At 51.5% G+C, this 18,019-nt stretch overlaps 1 protein-coding gene across 4 annotated transcripts in view; it reads right to left on the reverse strand.

Annotated features, from left to right (window-relative positions):
* pi4kb (phosphatidylinositol 4-kinase, catalytic, beta) overlaps positions 1 to 17,518 on the reverse strand; it is a 17,670-nt gene extending 152 nt beyond the window's left edge. The window contains exons 1-13 of one of the 4 annotated variants that reach the window (XM_079743335.1): positions 17,450 to 17,518; positions 13,263 to 14,070; positions 11,022 to 11,408; positions 9,642 to 9,710; positions 7,866 to 8,093; positions 5,874 to 6,101; positions 5,526 to 5,635; positions 4,958 to 5,062; positions 4,262 to 4,385; positions 3,561 to 3,826; positions 2,592 to 2,724; positions 1,644 to 1,764; positions 1 to 1,144 (exon numbers count right to left, since the gene is read on the reverse strand). The exon at positions 1 to 1,144 is cut by the window's left edge and continues 152 nt beyond it. In XM_079743335.1, coding sequence (XP_079599461.1) covers positions 963 to 1,144; positions 1,644 to 1,764; positions 2,592 to 2,724; positions 3,561 to 3,826; positions 4,262 to 4,385; positions 4,958 to 5,062; positions 5,526 to 5,635; positions 5,874 to 6,101; positions 7,866 to 8,093; positions 9,642 to 9,710; positions 11,022 to 11,408; positions 13,263 to 14,036 — 2,727 coding nt within the window. In that variant the 5' untranslated portion in view covers positions 14,037 to 14,070; positions 17,450 to 17,518 and the 3' untranslated portion in view covers positions 1 to 962. Of the gene's footprint in view, positions 1,145 to 1,643; positions 1,765 to 2,591; positions 2,725 to 3,560; positions 3,827 to 4,261; positions 4,386 to 4,957; positions 5,063 to 5,525; positions 5,636 to 5,873; positions 6,102 to 7,865; positions 8,094 to 9,641; positions 10,041 to 10,649; positions 10,727 to 11,021; positions 11,409 to 13,262; positions 14,071 to 17,449 lie in introns of those variants that run through there. The other 3 variants (XM_079743337.1, XM_079743336.1, XM_079743338.1) reach the window with 3 other exon arrangements.
* Between the last annotated feature and the right edge of the window lie 501 nt (positions 17,519 to 18,019).

Below are 18,019 nucleotides of genomic sequence, written 5' to 3' on the forward strand. Positions count from 1 at the left end.
GACGGGAGCACCCTAGCGCTCTCTCTCCTCCTCCCCTCTCTCTCCCTCCTTCTCCTCCTCGCTCTCCCTCACATGTCTCACATCCGTCCTGGCCGCCACCTTTTGGTTTGATCGTTCTGTTTTGCATTGAAGAGATTTTAACGTTTGGAAAAACACGAAAATAAAATATAAACTAAATCGAGGCGACTCTTCGTCTCTCCGATCCGATGAAATGTTGAAAATCAAAAACAAAATACACAAAACGTTTCAAAGTCGGGTTTGGTCTGAGGCGGGCCGACGCCCCTTTCTTCATCATTCTGTCATCTTCATTTCCCCAGACAGCGTGGGGGGGGGGGGGGGGGGGGGGGGAATCGCCATAGAAACGGAGGAGACTGCGTTTGGGAAGTGAGATCAGGAGAGTTTGTCCACAGGGAGTCTCGACCTCAGAGCGAGTGTTTGTGCGTCTGCTTTGGGGGAGGCGGGCGGGACCTTTGGGTTGACATCCGCCCAATCAGACGCTAGTGTTTCTCTCTTGGTCCAGCCTCATTGGTCACCCGTCCACCTCCTGTAGTTTAGTCACTGAGTGGTCGCCTTAGAGCAGGGTGGGGTCATCAGCCCGGAGGGGCTTAGAGCTTCACGCCGTGAGGACACAAACACAAACAACAGAAAAACAACAAAACAAACCAACAAAACAGTTTCAACAGGGGGACCACAGCTCCCAGTCACTGGGGCCGCTCCCAGTGGGGCCGCTCCCATCTTCAGTCAGCGAGACGCCCCTCGGCGTCCTGGGCGAAGCAGAGGCTCCGTCACGGAGTCTCTCTCTCTCTACGACTGTCTCTCGCTCGCTCCGTCCCAGGACATCCGGAGACGTCCGCCATAGGTGTGTGTGTGTGTGTGTGTGTGTGTGTGTGTGTGTGTGTGTGTGTGTGCGGTTGGAGGTTGGGTGTAGTTTGAGGGGTGGGGTTGAGGGGAAGGGGGGGAGGTCACATGATGCCGTTGGTGAAGTACTGGAAGCCGTCGTAGAGCTTGGTGGTGATGGAGCGCATGGAGCCCTCCACCATCTGCTCCACCAGCACCTGTAGCTGCTCCTCCGTCAGCGACATGTGGAAGCGCTCCTTCAGCCCCCGGATGGTCCCGGAGCCGTGGAAACAGGGCAGGTGGGAGCCTGGGGGGGGAGGGAGACAGGGGGGAGGGATGGAGGGAGAGGACACAGGGGGAGGGAGAGAAGAGGAGGGAAAGGGAGAGAGACAGGGGGAGGGAGAGAAGAGGAGGGAAAGGGAGAGAGACGGGGAGGGAGAGGAGAGGAGGGAAAGGGAGAGAGACGGGGAGGGAGAGGAGAGGAGGGAAAGGGAGAGAGACAGGGGGAGGGAGAGGAGAGGAGGGAAAGGGAGAGAGACGGGGAGGGAGAGAGAGGGAGGGAAAGGGGAGGGAGGGAGGGAGGAAGAGAGAGACAGTAGCGAAGGAGAGGCAAGGGACAGAGGCAAGATGGGAGAAGGAAACAAAGACATTTTAGAGTTTGTAGTCACAGAGCACAAAGTCATTCAAACACAAAGAGAAGGCTTTATTCCTCGTGCACCAGACAGGCCGAGGCAGGGGGCGTGGCTACACCAGAGGGGTGTGGTCAGGAGTAAGGGGGCGTGGTCAGGAGGGTGAAAGAGGCTCACCCTGCTGCATGATCTCCACGATGGCGATGACCTTGTCCATGTGCTTCCTGGCGGCGATCAGGCCCTGCAGCATCAGCATCTTGTAGTAGTTGAACATGTCTCTGTCCTGACCGCCCATCACCTGAACACACACAGCACGCATGTTACACACCACACACACCATGTCTGTCCTGACCGCCCATCACCTGAACACACACAGCACGCATGTTACACACCACACACACACACACCATGTCTGTCCTGACCGCCCATCACCTGAACACACACAGAACGCATGTTACACACCACACACACACACACACACACCATGTCTGTCCTGACCGCCCATCACCTGAACACACACAGAACGCATGTTACACACCACACACACACACACCATATCTGTCCTGACCGCCCATCACCTGGAGACACACAACACAACTGTTACACCTGACACATGTACACACACATTACATCTGACGCATGTACACACATTACACCGGACACATGTACACACACACACACACACACACACACACACACACACACACACACACACACACACACACACACACACACACACACACACACACACACCACTATGAGCAGGATCTGTGACTCCCATTCAGGGCTCATGTTTCCCCCCCTGGGTGAGGACGATTAGTCATTACCAGCCCTCTAATAACCACCATCAAACACAGCCATTAGTGACATCACACCTGGGAATGTCCACCTGGGATATATGAACAGATGTGGGACGAATTAAATAGGTCCTCAATGATCTTCATCTCCAATCTTTAAGCGACTTGCAGTCACACGACCACGTTAAGATCCATGTCCCACATCTGAATGACGATCAGAAGACCCTTGTGTCGTGTGCTGAAGCTGAAGGTGTGTTGGCTGAGGTCTGTTCCTGTCACCGGACCTGCAGTGTGATCACACAGAGGCCCCTCCCCCTCCCACACTCACGTCCACGAACTCAGAGGTGAGCTTGAAGGCGGACGTCTCGAAGCCCAGGTTCTTAGGGGAACTCGATAGGATGAAGCCGAAGTCGATGTGGATGATGTGGCCCTCGGCGTCCAATAGGATGTTCCCGTTGTGCCTGTGGGGGGAAGACGGGGGCGGGGGTTAAAGTGTTAATGTTATGACTATCGCAGACGCAGGAACAAGACCAGAGGAGGGACAGGCAGTAGTAGATGTGTGAACTCTGAACTCTGACCTGTAATTAAGCTAACTTCAAACCAAATGTACATAAAGTGAAAACCATGTTGTTACAATAACAATGTATGGTGAAGAATAAAATCAGTAAAAATGATCGAAATTCAGGCATTTGATAAAAAAAAAATCACTCAATAATTAGAATAAAAACAGCCTTGACAACATTTTAGAAGCAGTTGTAGTCATATTTGTTGAAATTGACTTAACAACCCAGACAGCAATCAATAAACCAAACACACTCGGCAGCGTTTACACTCTCCCCTCGCACTCATTGAGCATGCCCGGAGTCTTCCTCAAACCCAGGCCCTTCGGCCTGGGTTTGAGGAAGACTCCGGGCATGCGCAATGAGTGCTAAGTGCTGGCTAGTGCCTCATGTTTTAGTCATGTTTTAGCCTAGCGACCTCCGGCCGGTTCCTCACTGCCCTCCAGCTTTAAACCAAGAACAAAGAAGACCCATCATATAAAAGAGTAGAAAGCAAAGCAGCCGTCGAGGGGCGGCGTGTAACTCAGGAGGTAGAGCGGGTCGGCCGGTGACCCGAGGGTTGCTGGTTCGATCCCCGGCTCTTCCTAGCGGAGTGGCGACGTGTCCCTGGGCGAGACACGTCGCCCCGACTGCTCCCCGACGAGCTGGCTGTCGACCTGGCGTGGTTCACACCGCCGTCGCTGTGCGAATGTATGAATGAATGCACATTCTTTGTAAAACAGCAGAGCATCACCCACCGGTCCTTGACCTGCAGCAGGTAGCAGATGAGGCTGTAGCCGGCGCAGCTCTGCACAAAGTTCCTCTGGGCGGAGAGGAAGGCCTCGGTGGTGGGGCAGCCGTGCTCCTGCAGGAAGTAGTCCAGCAGCGACAGCTGGCTGTGCTTCTTCACCTGGTGGATGGACACGGCGTTCACCACCGGCTCGATCATGCCGCTGTCCGACGACAGCACCAGGATCTTGTAGGGCTTGATCCAGAGCGGAACGCGCTCCATCTCCCACACGCACTGCAGGGGGAGGGGGGGGGGGGAAGGTCATTTTTTTGCATGACATTTTGTTATATGCTTAGCATTTTGCATTTAGCATGCAGCATTTTGTACTTTTGCACATTTATAATTTGTTTATATTTGTTGGTCTTTACCGTTATTCTATTTGTAACGTGTTGTTTGCTGCTGCTGGTAGGGCTATTTCCAGAGGGATTAATAAAGATAGATAGATAATTCTTATCCATCTATCTATCTTTATTAATCCCTCGGGAAGGGATTAATAAAGATAGATAGATAGATAGATAGATAGATAATTCTTATCTATCTATCTATCTATCTATCTATCTATCTATCTATCTGCCGTGCTTTACTAACCAGCGGCCACTCAAAGCGCTCTACCATACCAAAGGCCAGAGGTCAGGGGTCAGAGGTCAGGGGTCAGAGGTCAGGGGTTACCTGCAGCTGCTGAAGGACCTGATAGGCCAGCAGCTCCTGCCTGAGGTCGTCTCCGCACTTGACGATGACGGAGAGCAGCCTCCAGTGGGGCAGGTGTCCGTACGGGGAGTTCTCCCGGATACGCCTGGACAGACGGACACGGGGTGAACGGCCGCACTCAGACGGCAGGGGGGGGGGGTCTGTGTTCTGGAGCAGCAGTGAGCTCCAGGGCAGGGCAGCGCTGCGCTCAAGACCCAGACCTGTTCACATAGGTCCTCAAACCGGAGTGTCGGCATGGCTGGTTAATATCCAAGATAGCCTCCTTTTTTTACGGACCTGTTTTATATATCGTTTGTTTTTATTGTGTTTCTTATGTATCGTGTATTATGTATTACGTTTTGAAGCAGGATATATAATAGCAAGTGCACAACATCTTTTTATCTTATCTTTTTACTGGCTTGAATGATTGTCTGTGTCATTGTCTTTTCCGTACTGTATGACCCTGCGTGTGCATTGCCTTTTTTTTAACCTGGCAATAAAGTGATCCAATCTAATCAAATCTATAAATAAATAAAGTACTCCAAAATTAAGTATTCGCCCCAGCCTAGGACAGAGTTCAACTGTATTTTTATCTTTAATTTAAAGCATTGGTTGGCTCCGTTCCCTGGGTGAGGCTGAACCTGCAGCCCTCCACCAGCAGGGGGCAGCAGCGCTCACCTGACTTTCTCCAGCCAGGGCTCCTTGAGGGCCACGGCCGAGGGGTCCTCGGGGTCCCTCTTGAAGGTGGTGGGGGTGTGGGCCAGCTGCTCCGAGAGACGCCGCCTGGCGGGAGAGAGGGCAGACACCCGGGTTATGAAGGTCACTGACGACAGGAAACGGCAGCGTTGAAGTCGATGGCAGCGTTCCATTAATGGTTCTGTGGGGGCTCCACTCGCCCTCGTCTCCTAATTCTCCAGGTGTTTGCCTGGATGGGCGTTTTATCCGTCTACCTGATACTTGTTAAGCAGGCGAAGGGGCTTCGACATTATGATTACACTTTGTGGGACAAACGTCATGAGTTGGGTTTGTCGTCTGTGTGAGTGAGTGAGTGAGTGAGTGAGGCTGTGATTGAGTGATTGAGTGTGTGTGTGTATCACTAGTGAGTATGTGAGTGAGTGAGTGAGTGAGTGAGTGAGTGAGTGAGTGAGTGAGTGAGTGAGTGAGTGAGTGAGTGAGGCTGTGATTGAGTGATTGAGTGTGTGTGTTTATCACTAGTGAGTATGTGAGTGAGTGAGTGAGTGAGTACCTGATGTCCCCAGCGGCGATGAAGACAGGCTCCTTGCTCTCCAGGCTGGTGATGCTGTCCACAGAGAACTGGCTGATGTTGTCACAGCTGTTGGTGTGCACATCTGGCAGCTGGACGGAGGGGGGAGATGTGAATGCACGCGTTACTATGGACACGTAGACGTGTTCGCTAATAAAAACCCTCCATTGTTCCCTCTTTCTCTGTCACTTCTCCATCGGCCCTCCATCATCCCGTTGTCCCCGGTTACCTCACCATCCTCATCACGCCCTTCATCTGGACCACCTCTAGCCCCCCCCCCCCCCCCCCCCCCCCCCCCCCTCACCTCCCCCTCTAGCCCCGCCCCCTCACCTCCACCTGCAGCTCGCCCATGTCGTCCACGGACCAGGCCTCGTCGTCGTTGTCGTAGTTGGGCACGGTGGAGAAGGAGGCGGTGCGCTGCTCTGCCGTCACGCCGCACTGGGGCAGGTTCTCCACCGAGCGCGTGCTGCGGATCCGCGTCTCGGGGATCCGCGTCGGCACCGACGACGTCTCGAAGTTCTCGCACTCCAGAACCTCCACGTAGATCAGGTACGGCGCCTGGGGACGGACGTTGATGCTTACGTTCGGCAGGCGCTTTTGTCGCGGGAGACTTACGACGGTCCCGTGATCATGCGTAGGACCGTGAAGGTTCAGGGCTGCGTCGAAGCGTCTGCGTGGTCGCTGCGTTGACGGGAGGCCATAATCAGCCCTTTAGGGTGAGGCGCCCTGCTCAAGGACACCACTGCACCAGTGTTTCCCCCGGCACTGCGCGGCTAAGGCCGCCTTAACAGCAGTAGGCCCCCGCCTTGACTACCAATGTATTTAAAAAAAAAAAAAAAAATTTTTTAATATATATATAATTATTATTTTTATTATGCATTAACAAAGTACAAAACTCTCGTAGGGAAAGAAAACATACTTCCAACAAGTACAAAAAAATAATAATAAATAAATAATGCATCGGTAATACTGTTCAAAGCAATAGTCGTGCCAGAGCTTTTTGACCCACCCTTTGGCCTCCTTGACTAAGACATTTTCTGGGGGAAACGCTGCTCTACACTGAGTCATGGGTTGTAACCGGAAGGTTGCCATATATGTGATATGAGGTGGATCATATACACAGCGATATGTTAACTGTATTTGTAACCTTATTGGCCACATTGAATGTCTTCAAAACATGTGTCCCCAGCTGTTCCTCGTAACGTTGCAGGACTGCCCAGTCCGAGTCCCCATTACCTTTGTGTTTGTATTCATATTGTTCTGCTCCTCTTGTCCTTTCATAATTTAAGAGATGGTTCACAGTCAGACTGATTCAACACGGACATAAAGCCACAGCAGCAGCATGCAAATCTTCTTTTGTGGCTGCTCCGAATCTGACTGTATGATCTGATTGTTCAGTAGTAAACCTGTTGGGTTAAGTGATCAAAGTGTAGTCTTCTCAACGGAATAAGGGAAGTCGTTCCTTTGTTAAACAACGGCACCGCAAGCACGAGGGGTCATAAGGAAGGAAATAAAATGACTGATTCTGTTTATTGTTATATGACTCTGATGTGATTCGCAAACAAGTCGCTTCAGACCACAAGCGTGATACCACGATGAGTCAAGCAGATTACAGCGAAACCGCAGACACGAGCAACCAATTATATAACCTGGTCTTACATTACCTTTGTCGTCTACTACATGATACCACACAGCTGTGTGTTAATGACTCCTACACACACAAAGTGCAGGGCCGGTCTACCTAGGGCCCCGTCTACCCAAGACCCTATCTTGTGATAGCAAGATAGCCAATACTCTCATGCTAATACGCATCACACACATGACAGACCCAGGCTCCAAGGCCCTACTGATGACCTCGCTCCTCCACACAGGGAACTCCTTGTTCCTTCCCTACGGTCGGTCCCACAACAACGCTCACCTTATCATCCAATGACATCCTGACTCAGTAGGTCTTTCTGTGATACCGCCCTGGTTCCCTCATGCACCTTTATCCGATTCGTCCGAAATCCTTAGTTTTCGTGTAAGTGTAAGTGTCGGTCTGTCTATGCACATGTGGGGTGTAGGTGTGGATGACGGCTGGTCTCAGCCGCCTCACCTGCCCCCCCGCGTCAGACTGATTGGCCCCCGGGGCCGGGTGAGGCTGGCACACCTGTTGTGGTTATGGTCAAACCAACCGTCCTCCAACCCCCAGGGATTGTTGGTGCGCCAACCTCCTGCACGGCAACACAAAGCGCCCCCCTCCGCCGTCCACCAGCGCCCTCCCCAAACCTTCCCCGTGCCCCTGTGTGTGTGTGTGTGTGCGTGCGCGCGCGCGAGCCCCACCTTGTCCTTGGAGTTGAGCACCACGGCCTGGGAGTGCGGCACGCGGACCACGTGGTGGTCGAAGGGCGCGGTGGGCAGCCAGACGCGCGCCGGCAGCTTGTGGTTGAGCAGCGACAGCTCCGAGATGAGCCGCTGGGTCTTCTGCTCCTTGGTGGGCAGCGTGGCCAGGCGCTTCCCGATGCCCATCAGGGACTTGATGAACTCCCTCTGGGGGGTCAGACGCACCGTCTGGGGGGGGGCCGCGGATGGAGGAGGGGGGGTGGATGGACGCAAGAAGGGGTGGATGGATGAAAGAAGGGGTGGATGGATGAATGGAGGGGTGGATGGATGAATGGAGGGGTGGATGGATGAATGAAGGGGTGGATGGATGAATGGAGGGGTGGATGGATGAATGAAGGGGTGGATGGATGAATGGAGGGGTGGATGGATGAATGAAGGGGTGGATGGGTGAATGGAGGGGTTGATGGTTGAATGAAGGGGTGGATGGATGAATGGAGGGGTGGATGGATGAATGAAGGGGTGGATGGGTGAATGGAGGGGTGGATGGTTGAATGAAGGGGTGGATGGATGAATGAAGGGGTGGATGGATGAAAGAAGGGGTGGATGGATGAATGGAGGGGTGGATGGATGAATGAAGGGTTGGATGGATGAATGAAGGGGTGGATGGATGAATGGAGGGGTGGATGGATGAATGAAGGGGTGGATGGATGAATGAAGGGGTGGATGGATGAATGAAGGGGTGGATGGATGGATGAAGGGGTGGATGGATGAAAGAAGGGGTGGATGGATGAATGGAGGGGTGGGTGGATGAATGGAGGGGTGGGTGGATGAATGAAGGGGTGGATGGATGAATGAAGGGGTGGATGGATGAATGAAGGGGTGGATGGATGAATGGAGGGGTGGATGGATGAATGAAGGGGTGGATGGATGAATGAAGGGGTGGATGGATGGATGTTACATGGATGGCACACGGATGAACGAATGAATTGGTTGCACATGGAAGAATAGATGGTGCATGGATTAATGAATGAATGAATTAAAGATGAATGAATAAATGGGTGGTACATGGAAGAATGAATGGATGGGACAAAGATGAACGTGTGGGTGGACGGTGCATGGACGGATGGATGAAACATAGAAGAACGGAGAGATGGGCAGACCAGTGGATGGTGGTAAGACCAGTGGATGGAGGGACAGACCAGTGGATGGAGGGACAGACCAGTGGATGGAGGGACAGACCAGTGCAGGAGACGGTACATGGTCCAGGGGGTTGGTTGTCGGCAGGCAGGGAGGCAACGGAGACAAACACAGGAGAAGAAGAACGGCAGTTAGGAGTGAACGGGTGAATGCTCGGGGGTTCAATTCTACAAACGTCGGTAGGAGTACGGAGGAATCATCCAGTAAACAGGAAACGTTGTCACACCACGGAACCAGGAGGGGAGCACGTCTACGGATTGATTTCAACCTGAGGGGGACACCAAAGTGGGGCGAGCCGGTTCAATCGGTGTTCTGCATTCTGTTACGATTGGGTGTCGAGGGGATAGAGAGAGAGAGAGGGAAGATAGGAACAGAACCACGAGCCAAACCAGATCACAACCCATAACCAGAACCCGATCAGTCCATCAGAGGGGCCCAGAGACATGGATCCATGCCTGGTGCCTGACCTCGCTCCGACGCACACGCCCCTCAACCAGAACCCCCTAAACACACAGCTCATCATTGGTTGTTCCCAGAATGCACCAGTGAGAGCCTGGTGGGATCAGGTGATGAACTTACTGGACCCGTCTTAGACTCAAACTCAAAGTCAAGACTGTCACAGCTGGAGGCGCTGTCCGGGGAAAGGGTCTAGAGGTCAAAAGGTCAAGTCAGGTCATCAGTACTGAGTAATCATAACATTGCTGTTGTCAATCTATTGAGTCTGATCTCTCACCCTGGTGCAGGGCGAGACATTCTGTTTCATAAGAGATGGAAACAGACTGGTTTGTTTGTTGTAGGTCATTCAGAGACAGAGCAGGTCGATTAGTTACTGTTAGAAGATCTAGATGATGGAGGACCTCCTGCTTGTGGCTCTCTAAAGCTCTAGATGGTGATGACCTCCTCCTGGTGGCTCTCTAACGCTCTAGATGGTGATGGACCTCATCCTTGTGGCTCTCTAACGCTCTAGATGGTGATGACCTCCTCCTGGTGGCTCTCTAACGCTCTAGATGGTGATGGACCTCATCCTTGTGGCTCTCTAACGCTCTAGACGGTGATGACCTCCTCCTGGTGGCTCTCTAACGCTCTAGACGGTGATGACCTCCTCCTGGTGGCTCTCTAAAGCTCTAGAGGGCGACGGCTCCCTCCTTGTGGCTCTCTAACGCTCTAGATGGTGATGACCTCCTCCTGGTGGCTCTCTAACGCTCTAGATGGCGGTGAAGGACCTCCTTCTTGTGGCTCTCTAACGCTCTAGATGGTGATGACCTCCTCCTTGTGGCTCTCTAACGCTCTAGATGGCGGTGATGGACCTCCTTCTTGTGGCTCTCTAAAGCTCTAGATGGTGATGACCTCCTCCTGGTGGCTCTCTAACGCTCTAGATGGTGATGACCTCCTTCTTGTGGCTCTCTAACGCTCTAGATGGTGATGACCTCCTCCTGGTGGCTCTCTAACGCTCTAGATGGTGATGACCTCCTTCTTGTGGCTCTCTAACGCTCTAGATGTTGATGACCTCCCTTGTGTGGCTCTCTAACGCTCTAGATGTTGATGACCTCCCTTGTGTGGCTCTCTAACGCTCTAGATGTTGATAACCTCCTCCTGGTGGCTCTCTAACGCTCTAGAGGGCGACGGCTCCCTCCTTGTGGCTCTCTAACGCTCTAGAGGGCGACGGCTCCCTCCTTGTGGCTCTCTAACGCTCTAGAGGGCGACGGCTCCCTCCTTGTGGCTCTCTAACGCTCTAGATGGTGATGACCTCCTTCTGGTGGCTCTCTAACGCTCTAGATGGTGATGACCTCCTCCTGGTGGCTCTCTAACGCTCTAGATGGTGATGACCTCCTTCTTGTGGCTCTCTAACGCTCTAGATGGTGATGGACCTCCTCCTGGTGGCTCTCTAACGCTCTAGATGGTGATGACCTCCTCCTTGTGGCTCTCTAACGCTCTAGATGGCGGTGATGGACCTCTTACCTCCTCCTGGTTGCTCTCCACCCTGGGGTTACTGGACGTCCTCTTCAGGTTGCTGCTGAGGCTCACGCTGACCGTGGCGTCCGACTTGGAGCGCTGGTGGGTGCGCTTGGAGGGCGACAGGCTGTGCTCGCCGCCCAGCCCACCTGCCGCCGCCGCCCCCGTGTGGAGGGTCTTGGCCCCGCCGGCCGAGGGGCAGAACAGGGAGAGGGTGGGCGGGTCGCGTCGCGCCCGCGCCCCGGCCGGCTTCAGCTCGTCAGACAGGATGAGCTTGCGGAGCTTGGTGCCGCGAGAGTGTCTCTGCGTGGAGATGTGCATGTCCGAGGAGTAGGCGCCCAGGAGCCAGGCACACTGCAGGGAGAAGGAGATGCTCTGCCGACAGCGGTGGACCTGCAGCCCAACACAGAGCAGGGCAGAGGTGAGCACCCGGGGGGAGACAGGGGGATAGACTGGGGGAGAGACTGGGGGACAGACAAGGGGACAGACAGGGGGACAGCCAGGGGGACAGACAGGGGGACAGACAGGAGGGCAGAGGTGAGCACCGGGGGGAGAAGGGCGACAGACAGGGGGACAGACAGGGGAACAGACAGGGGGACAGACAGGAGGGCAGAGGTGAGCACCGGGGGGAGACAGGGGGACAGACAGGGGGACAGACAGGAGGACAGACAGGAGGGCAGAGGTGAGCACCGGGGGGAGACAGGGGGACAGACAGGGGGACAGACAGGGGGACAGACAGGGGGACAGACAGGAGGGCAGACAGGGGGACAGACAGGAGGGCAGAGGTGAGCACCGGGGGGACAGACAGCAGGACAGACAGGGGGACAGACAGGGGAACAAACAGGGGGACAGACAGGAGGACAGACAGAGGGACGGACAGGGGGACGGACAGGGGGACGGACAGGAGGACAGAGGTGAGCACCGGGGGCACAGACAGCAGGACAGACAGGGGGACCCACAGGGGGACAGACAGGAGGACAGACAGGGGAACAAACAGGGGGACAGACAGGAGGACAGACAGGGGGACGGACAGGGGGACAGACAGGAGGACAGACAGGGGGACGGACAGGAGGACAGACAGGGGGACGGACAGGGGGACAGACAGGAGGACAGACAGGGGGACGGACAGGAGGACAGACAGGGGGACGGACAGGGGGACGGACAGGAGGACGAGACAAGACCCCTCTTACACACTTATTGTACGTTGTACGTCCTGTACTTAGCATCATGTAGCATCTTATCCTAGCTATCTTTGCTGTATACGGGGAATGGGTTAACTTGGCGATTGTTACTGCTTGGCCCTTGGTTCTATGAACGTCCTCACTGTACCGACACCGATGTATTGCTGTTTCTCTTTCCTCTGAAAAATTTACGTATTGTAAGTCGCTTTGGATAAAAGCGTCTGCTGAACGCCCTAAATGTAAATGTGGGACCGAGGGCCTAGGCAGGCCGGCTCCCAGAGGACAGGTACCGACAGGTCCTGCCGTGTGCCTGGAGTCCTTCTTTCGGGAGGAGGCCTCACCGCTATGGTGCCTTATTGACAAAGTCTCGGTGAATTAAGACACTCAAATAGTAGCAAACACTAAATATTAAAAACAGCACATGTTGGCAGATTCACACAAGCACACACACACACGCACGCACACAAGCACAAACACATGTACCCACACAGGCAGGACACGTGCACGCACGCACACGACTATGACGAACGTTTCAAAACAAACATCTTCAGCTGTGCCGGGGGGAAGTCTGTGGTGGTTACAACAACAGGGCATGCTTTAATCCCATGTGACAGCGGCTACTTGGCTCGGGGAGTTCACTCAGACGAAGGCACCGGAGCCATTCATGCACAGCGCCTTTGTTTGCAGCCCTCGCAAACAAACAGTAGAACGGCCCCGTATGAGCCTCTAGAGGACATCAGCTAAATAAGAGAACGACATTCTAGCTGTTTCAGGTCATCATAATTAAAAGAACATTCAATTGATAAAGGTTTACGGGTGACTCAAGTGAGGATGAGTCTTTTACATTTTAGTTGTTTCATGTCCGCTGATTATAAAAGATGAAATACAATCTAAGTTTAAGGGGGACTGAATTGTGGACGACTTTTCTTTTAACCGTTTAACTCTGAACCCTTCATTCATTCTTCAGCCACAAGCTAGCCCGCTGACGTTAGCTCAACAAACCGCCTAGAGCGGACGCCAACCCCACGGGGGGCTACTTGCTGTTCCCCGTCCCCCGTGTCCTCACCACGTAGGGCTTGATGGCGTCGCCCACGTCCTCGTCCATGTGCACGTACATGTTGAGCAGCTGGGGCAGGTAGAAGTCCACGTCCTCGTGCGGGAAGCTGAAGAGCCGGTTGCCGATGTAGGCCTGCACGCCGGGCTCCTTGGAGTTGTGCAGGTAGGAGATCGCCATGGAGACGTCAAACAGCTTGGACTCAAACAGCCGCAGTAGCCACGACTGCTTGGACGGGTTGTGCCGCTGCCGCCGCCGGGCGCTCTTGGCCGCCGCCGAGGGGTCCTCCTCCTCCCGGAGGAGGGGGGCCTTGACGCCCACGCCGCAGACGCCGCCGCCGCCGCCCGTGGCCGCGCCGGAGGACCCGGGGCGGCCGAGGTCACCGTTGGGGAGGCCGTGCTCCGATGTCGTCGCGGCCGTGGTGGCGGCGGCGTCGCGGCCGTTGACCTCGGGGCCCTCCTCCACCCCCTGCTGCTGCTTCACCTTCAGCAGCACCTCCTGACACGCCCGCTTGGCCACCTCGGGGTCGATGACCAGCGTAAGCTCCCCCATGGCCTCCGAGATGACGTCCAGGGCGGGGCTGGAGCCGCCGTGGCCCTCGCTGGGGCTGGGGCTCCGGCGAGGGCCGTGGTGGTGGGGGCCCGAGGACGGGGTGGAGGGCAGGGAGAGGGACGGGGAGGAGGTGATGGAAATGGACGGGGAGGGGGAGGGCGTGGGGGAGGGCTGCACAGGGGAGGGCTCTGCCTCTGGGGGGGAGGGGGACAGCTCCAGCTCCGCGTCACCCATGGTGGATCCTGGGACGTCCCTCTCCTCACATGGACTGTGGGACGCAGGGGAGCAAAGGGTTGCGCGGTCAGCCATTTTGGAGACACCAAGACAAACGGACAATGTTGTCGTCTTTATGTCCTGTCATGTGCTTGGTCATGTTACTTTTTGTTTACCGATTGGGGGAATACCTTACAACACGCATCTATTCAAATCACTATGTATACTGTTAGGTTAGAAATAGTCTCACAAATGGCCGACCAGTTATTGGTTATTGGTGTCGTTTCCCTTTCTTTTCATCTGTGTTTCGACCAATCGTGTGGCTGGAGGCGGGGCTCTGTCAGTGTGTAGTTGTAGACATTACAGATTCGTCCAGCAGTAGTAAACTATAAATAAAGTGTCTGTAAGAGTTTTAAATCAATACAGACTGGCCACCGTAGAAATAGACTTATATAAATCATCCACTCACGTTTTCCAAACAAAAGATAACTTGGAATGCTGGGTCCAAGAATATGTCGGTAATCAGTTATAACCCAAGAGTAGTAACCACGACAAGACGACAGCGAAAATCAACATGTAGACCTAAGTAACATTTGCTCTCAAAGAGATGTATGCTCGACCAGCATTTTAACTTGGAAATGCTTCCAAGGATGGATAAATCAATCCGCAGGTATGCAAATACTGCTATCCTCAGTTTTGAACGTCACAACAAATATACTTGTTTGTCATTGACTGAAAGTGTTCCGTGTTCCAGTGTTCAATGTACATGACATCACGTCAGTTTGACAACACCTCAGTGTGACAGCATCACGTCAGTGTGACATCACCTGAGTGTGACAGCATCACCTCAGTGTGACATCATCACCTCAGTGGGACATCACCTCAGTGTGACATCACGTCTCGTCACCACGATTTGGTTCAGCCGTGACCACACCTTCTCCGGTTGGAGCTCACGCTTGTATAGCGTCCAGCCATGGAGGCACCAAAATCGAGCTTCACAAAGGGCTGGGCAATTCGATTACGATTATTAATCGTGATAAAACTCACGTCGATTAGGACGATATGACGATTGTTGCCTCCCTGCCAAAGTAGTTTGATGTGATAGTCATTCACAGATCTTTTAGTTTTAAACACATTATTTTATGTAGCATAATAACTGGTTTTACAATGTTTACATTTTGCACTTACAGTTCATATTTTATATATTAAAGTTCAGTTCATGTGCCAGGGCCTTTGTTCATCCACTTTTTTACTTTTTATGTGTTGGTTGTGTTGATTTAAGATGTTTTCTGAAGCCCTGCCAAAGGAGTTTAATGTTGAAGAAGTCAGAGCTTTTATTTTTATTTACATTATTTTCAATAGGTTACAAGGCAAGCTACCTTATATTATTCTGTTGGTGGCAGATAAATCATGTTTGTGAAGTTAAATGTTTATATTTAAATGTGATTAAATGTTCCCTTATCACAAATATGGTAATAAACAAAAGTGTATGGTTTAACTAATGAACACTCTAGTTTCTTCAGGCTTCAGCAGTATCAAATTATATATCGTGATTAATATCGATATCAAAAAAATAATCGTCATAATAATTTTTGCAATATCGCCCAGCCCTAGCTTCACATAACATACTTATCGATTGGGTCCGTTATCTCCAAACGAATCCATCACACCAGTCACGCAAAGAAAGCGCAGCTGATGTCGTTACTTATAGCATAAATAATCAATAGGGGACGGAATCAGCCATGACTCATTAGTTGCCTAGTGCCACATCACAGAGCTCATGTAGCAAGGAGGCCCCAGTTGCTATGGGAACGAGCAGAGGGGATGTTTTCACAACATCCCTTGTTGTGAAAGTGTTACATCCCCTTTAACCAGTACACCAGTGTCTCTTTAACCGGGTTTAACGAGACACGGCAGTTTCTGTTCACATGTTGTTTCCTAATCATTCTATTAGTACGGTTCTAACCCGTAGCCGTAGGACATGTAATGGATACGTGGCCAGTCTAGCAGTGGAGTCCAGTAAACCACACAGACTGCTGCTGCCCCAGCTTCACGCTATCAGAGCACAATTATACAGTAATATAAACCTTACTATCAGATCACTATTACACACAATCAGATCACTATTATCATACACACACACATCCACCCTTTGTTTCAACTCTGCTATCAGCCTCGCGCTCAGACACCCCGCTAATCCCAATGATCAGATTACTGATCAGAGAGAGAGAGAGAGAGAGAGAGAGAGAGAGAGAGACCTTATTCATTCCAATGGATTAATTTAAATCCATCAGCGTCTAATAGTGAGTGGGTAGAAACAACATGAGACAACATGACAACAGCATAAGAAAGTTGGTCTGACCTCCATATAATGGGGGGGCCCGGTGTGACCGACAGACCGCCCAGGGCCTGCTCTCCTAATGGTCTCCAACCCCAACACCTCACTAGACTTCCCACAACAAAGGCGTGTTTGTCACCACAGACATTATAAGATTATAAATACATTATGAATCATTGAGTCAAAGCTAGACCCGCGGGCTGCGATTATTACAACAAATAGCGACTGGACCCGATCAGCGAGTTTAAACTGGACCAACTCATGTTAGTTCAGGTACTGTTTCAACTTTGGCAGAGGGTGTATTTTGATACACGTTTATAAAGTGGGATCTGCTTGTCCCTGTAGATACTGATTTTAATGTGGTTCACTTTAAACATCAGTATACACAGGGGATGGTACACAATGATCTAACATTGAATAGCAGATGACATAGATAAATAGATATAAAGTTATAGATATAGATAGAGTATCGATTTAGAGTTATGGATATAGGTATATATATATATATAGATGTATCGATCAATAGATATAGATACATAGAGTTCTAGATATATAGTTACAGATATAGATATAGATCTATAGCTATAGATATATAGTTATAGATAAATGGATATAGATACATAGAGTTAGAGATATAACGCTATAGAAACATAGAGTTATAGATAAGAGAAACATAGAGTTATAGATCTGTAGATACATAGAGTTATAGATATATAGATACATAGAGTTATAGATCTATAGATATAGATCACACCCAATGAGGAGACAATAGAGATGCGCTGGACGGCCTAGCGGCTAGCCGTCCGCTGAGCAGCCGTTTAACAACACAAAGCTCTCTGGGAACATGAGTCAGAAGTTCACCACGACCATTGCATTACATTATCACATTTTTACAGCTCGTAGGTTAATTTAGAAACGGAACTTTAGAACTTTTGCGCTGCGGGAAAGTAGCGGCGTGAAGCTAAACCCACAACTGTTGCTAACCTCTCCTGCAGTGTTTATGATGGAGCGGCGCTGACACACACAGCAACACACAATACAACAACGACACTACACACAGACACACACTAGGGCCATAGATTTTCACTATTCTTACCTTGGTGATGTTTAGTGTTTGTTGAGCTTTACAATCCGACTCATCTGCTTCATCTCATCGAAGGACCCCTGTTTCCTGAGGGGAGAGGGGGGCGAGGCTGCCAGGGTGGCGCCTGAGTGCAATTTAAAAACTAAGCGTCCGTGCGAACCTCGTTGTTAATCGGTCGACATGTGTGAATGAAAAATGTGATTTAAATGATGAGTGGTCGTGGATTTATTGATTATCGTTTTGCTTAAATACGTCTTGAAAATTAAGTATACGTTTTTTACGCAGGCAACCGCTTTGTCTTCTTAAAAAGCTGCTTTACGATCATGTATTGGAACTATAGCAATCAATAATTGATTATTGATTACGTATCACGGTGATACGTTTACATGTTCTGCGACTGCAACCAAGCTATTGCCATCATGGAACTAGACGACACATGTTGCGTTTCCAAATGCAAATGTTGTTTATCGCAGTGCGTCTGCTGTAGAAGATTTTACATTTGAGTTTATTTAATAAATATAACATAATACATAACATATATTAAATAGTGCCTCACTCATGGCCTCGCACAAATTCGGTGTT

The sequence above is a fragment of the Pollachius pollachius genome (assembly GCF_949987615.1).
Source record: "Pollachius pollachius genome assembly, chromosome: 1".
NCBI classification, from domain to species: Eukaryota; Metazoa; Chordata; class Actinopteri; order Gadiformes; family Gadidae; genus Pollachius; species Pollachius pollachius.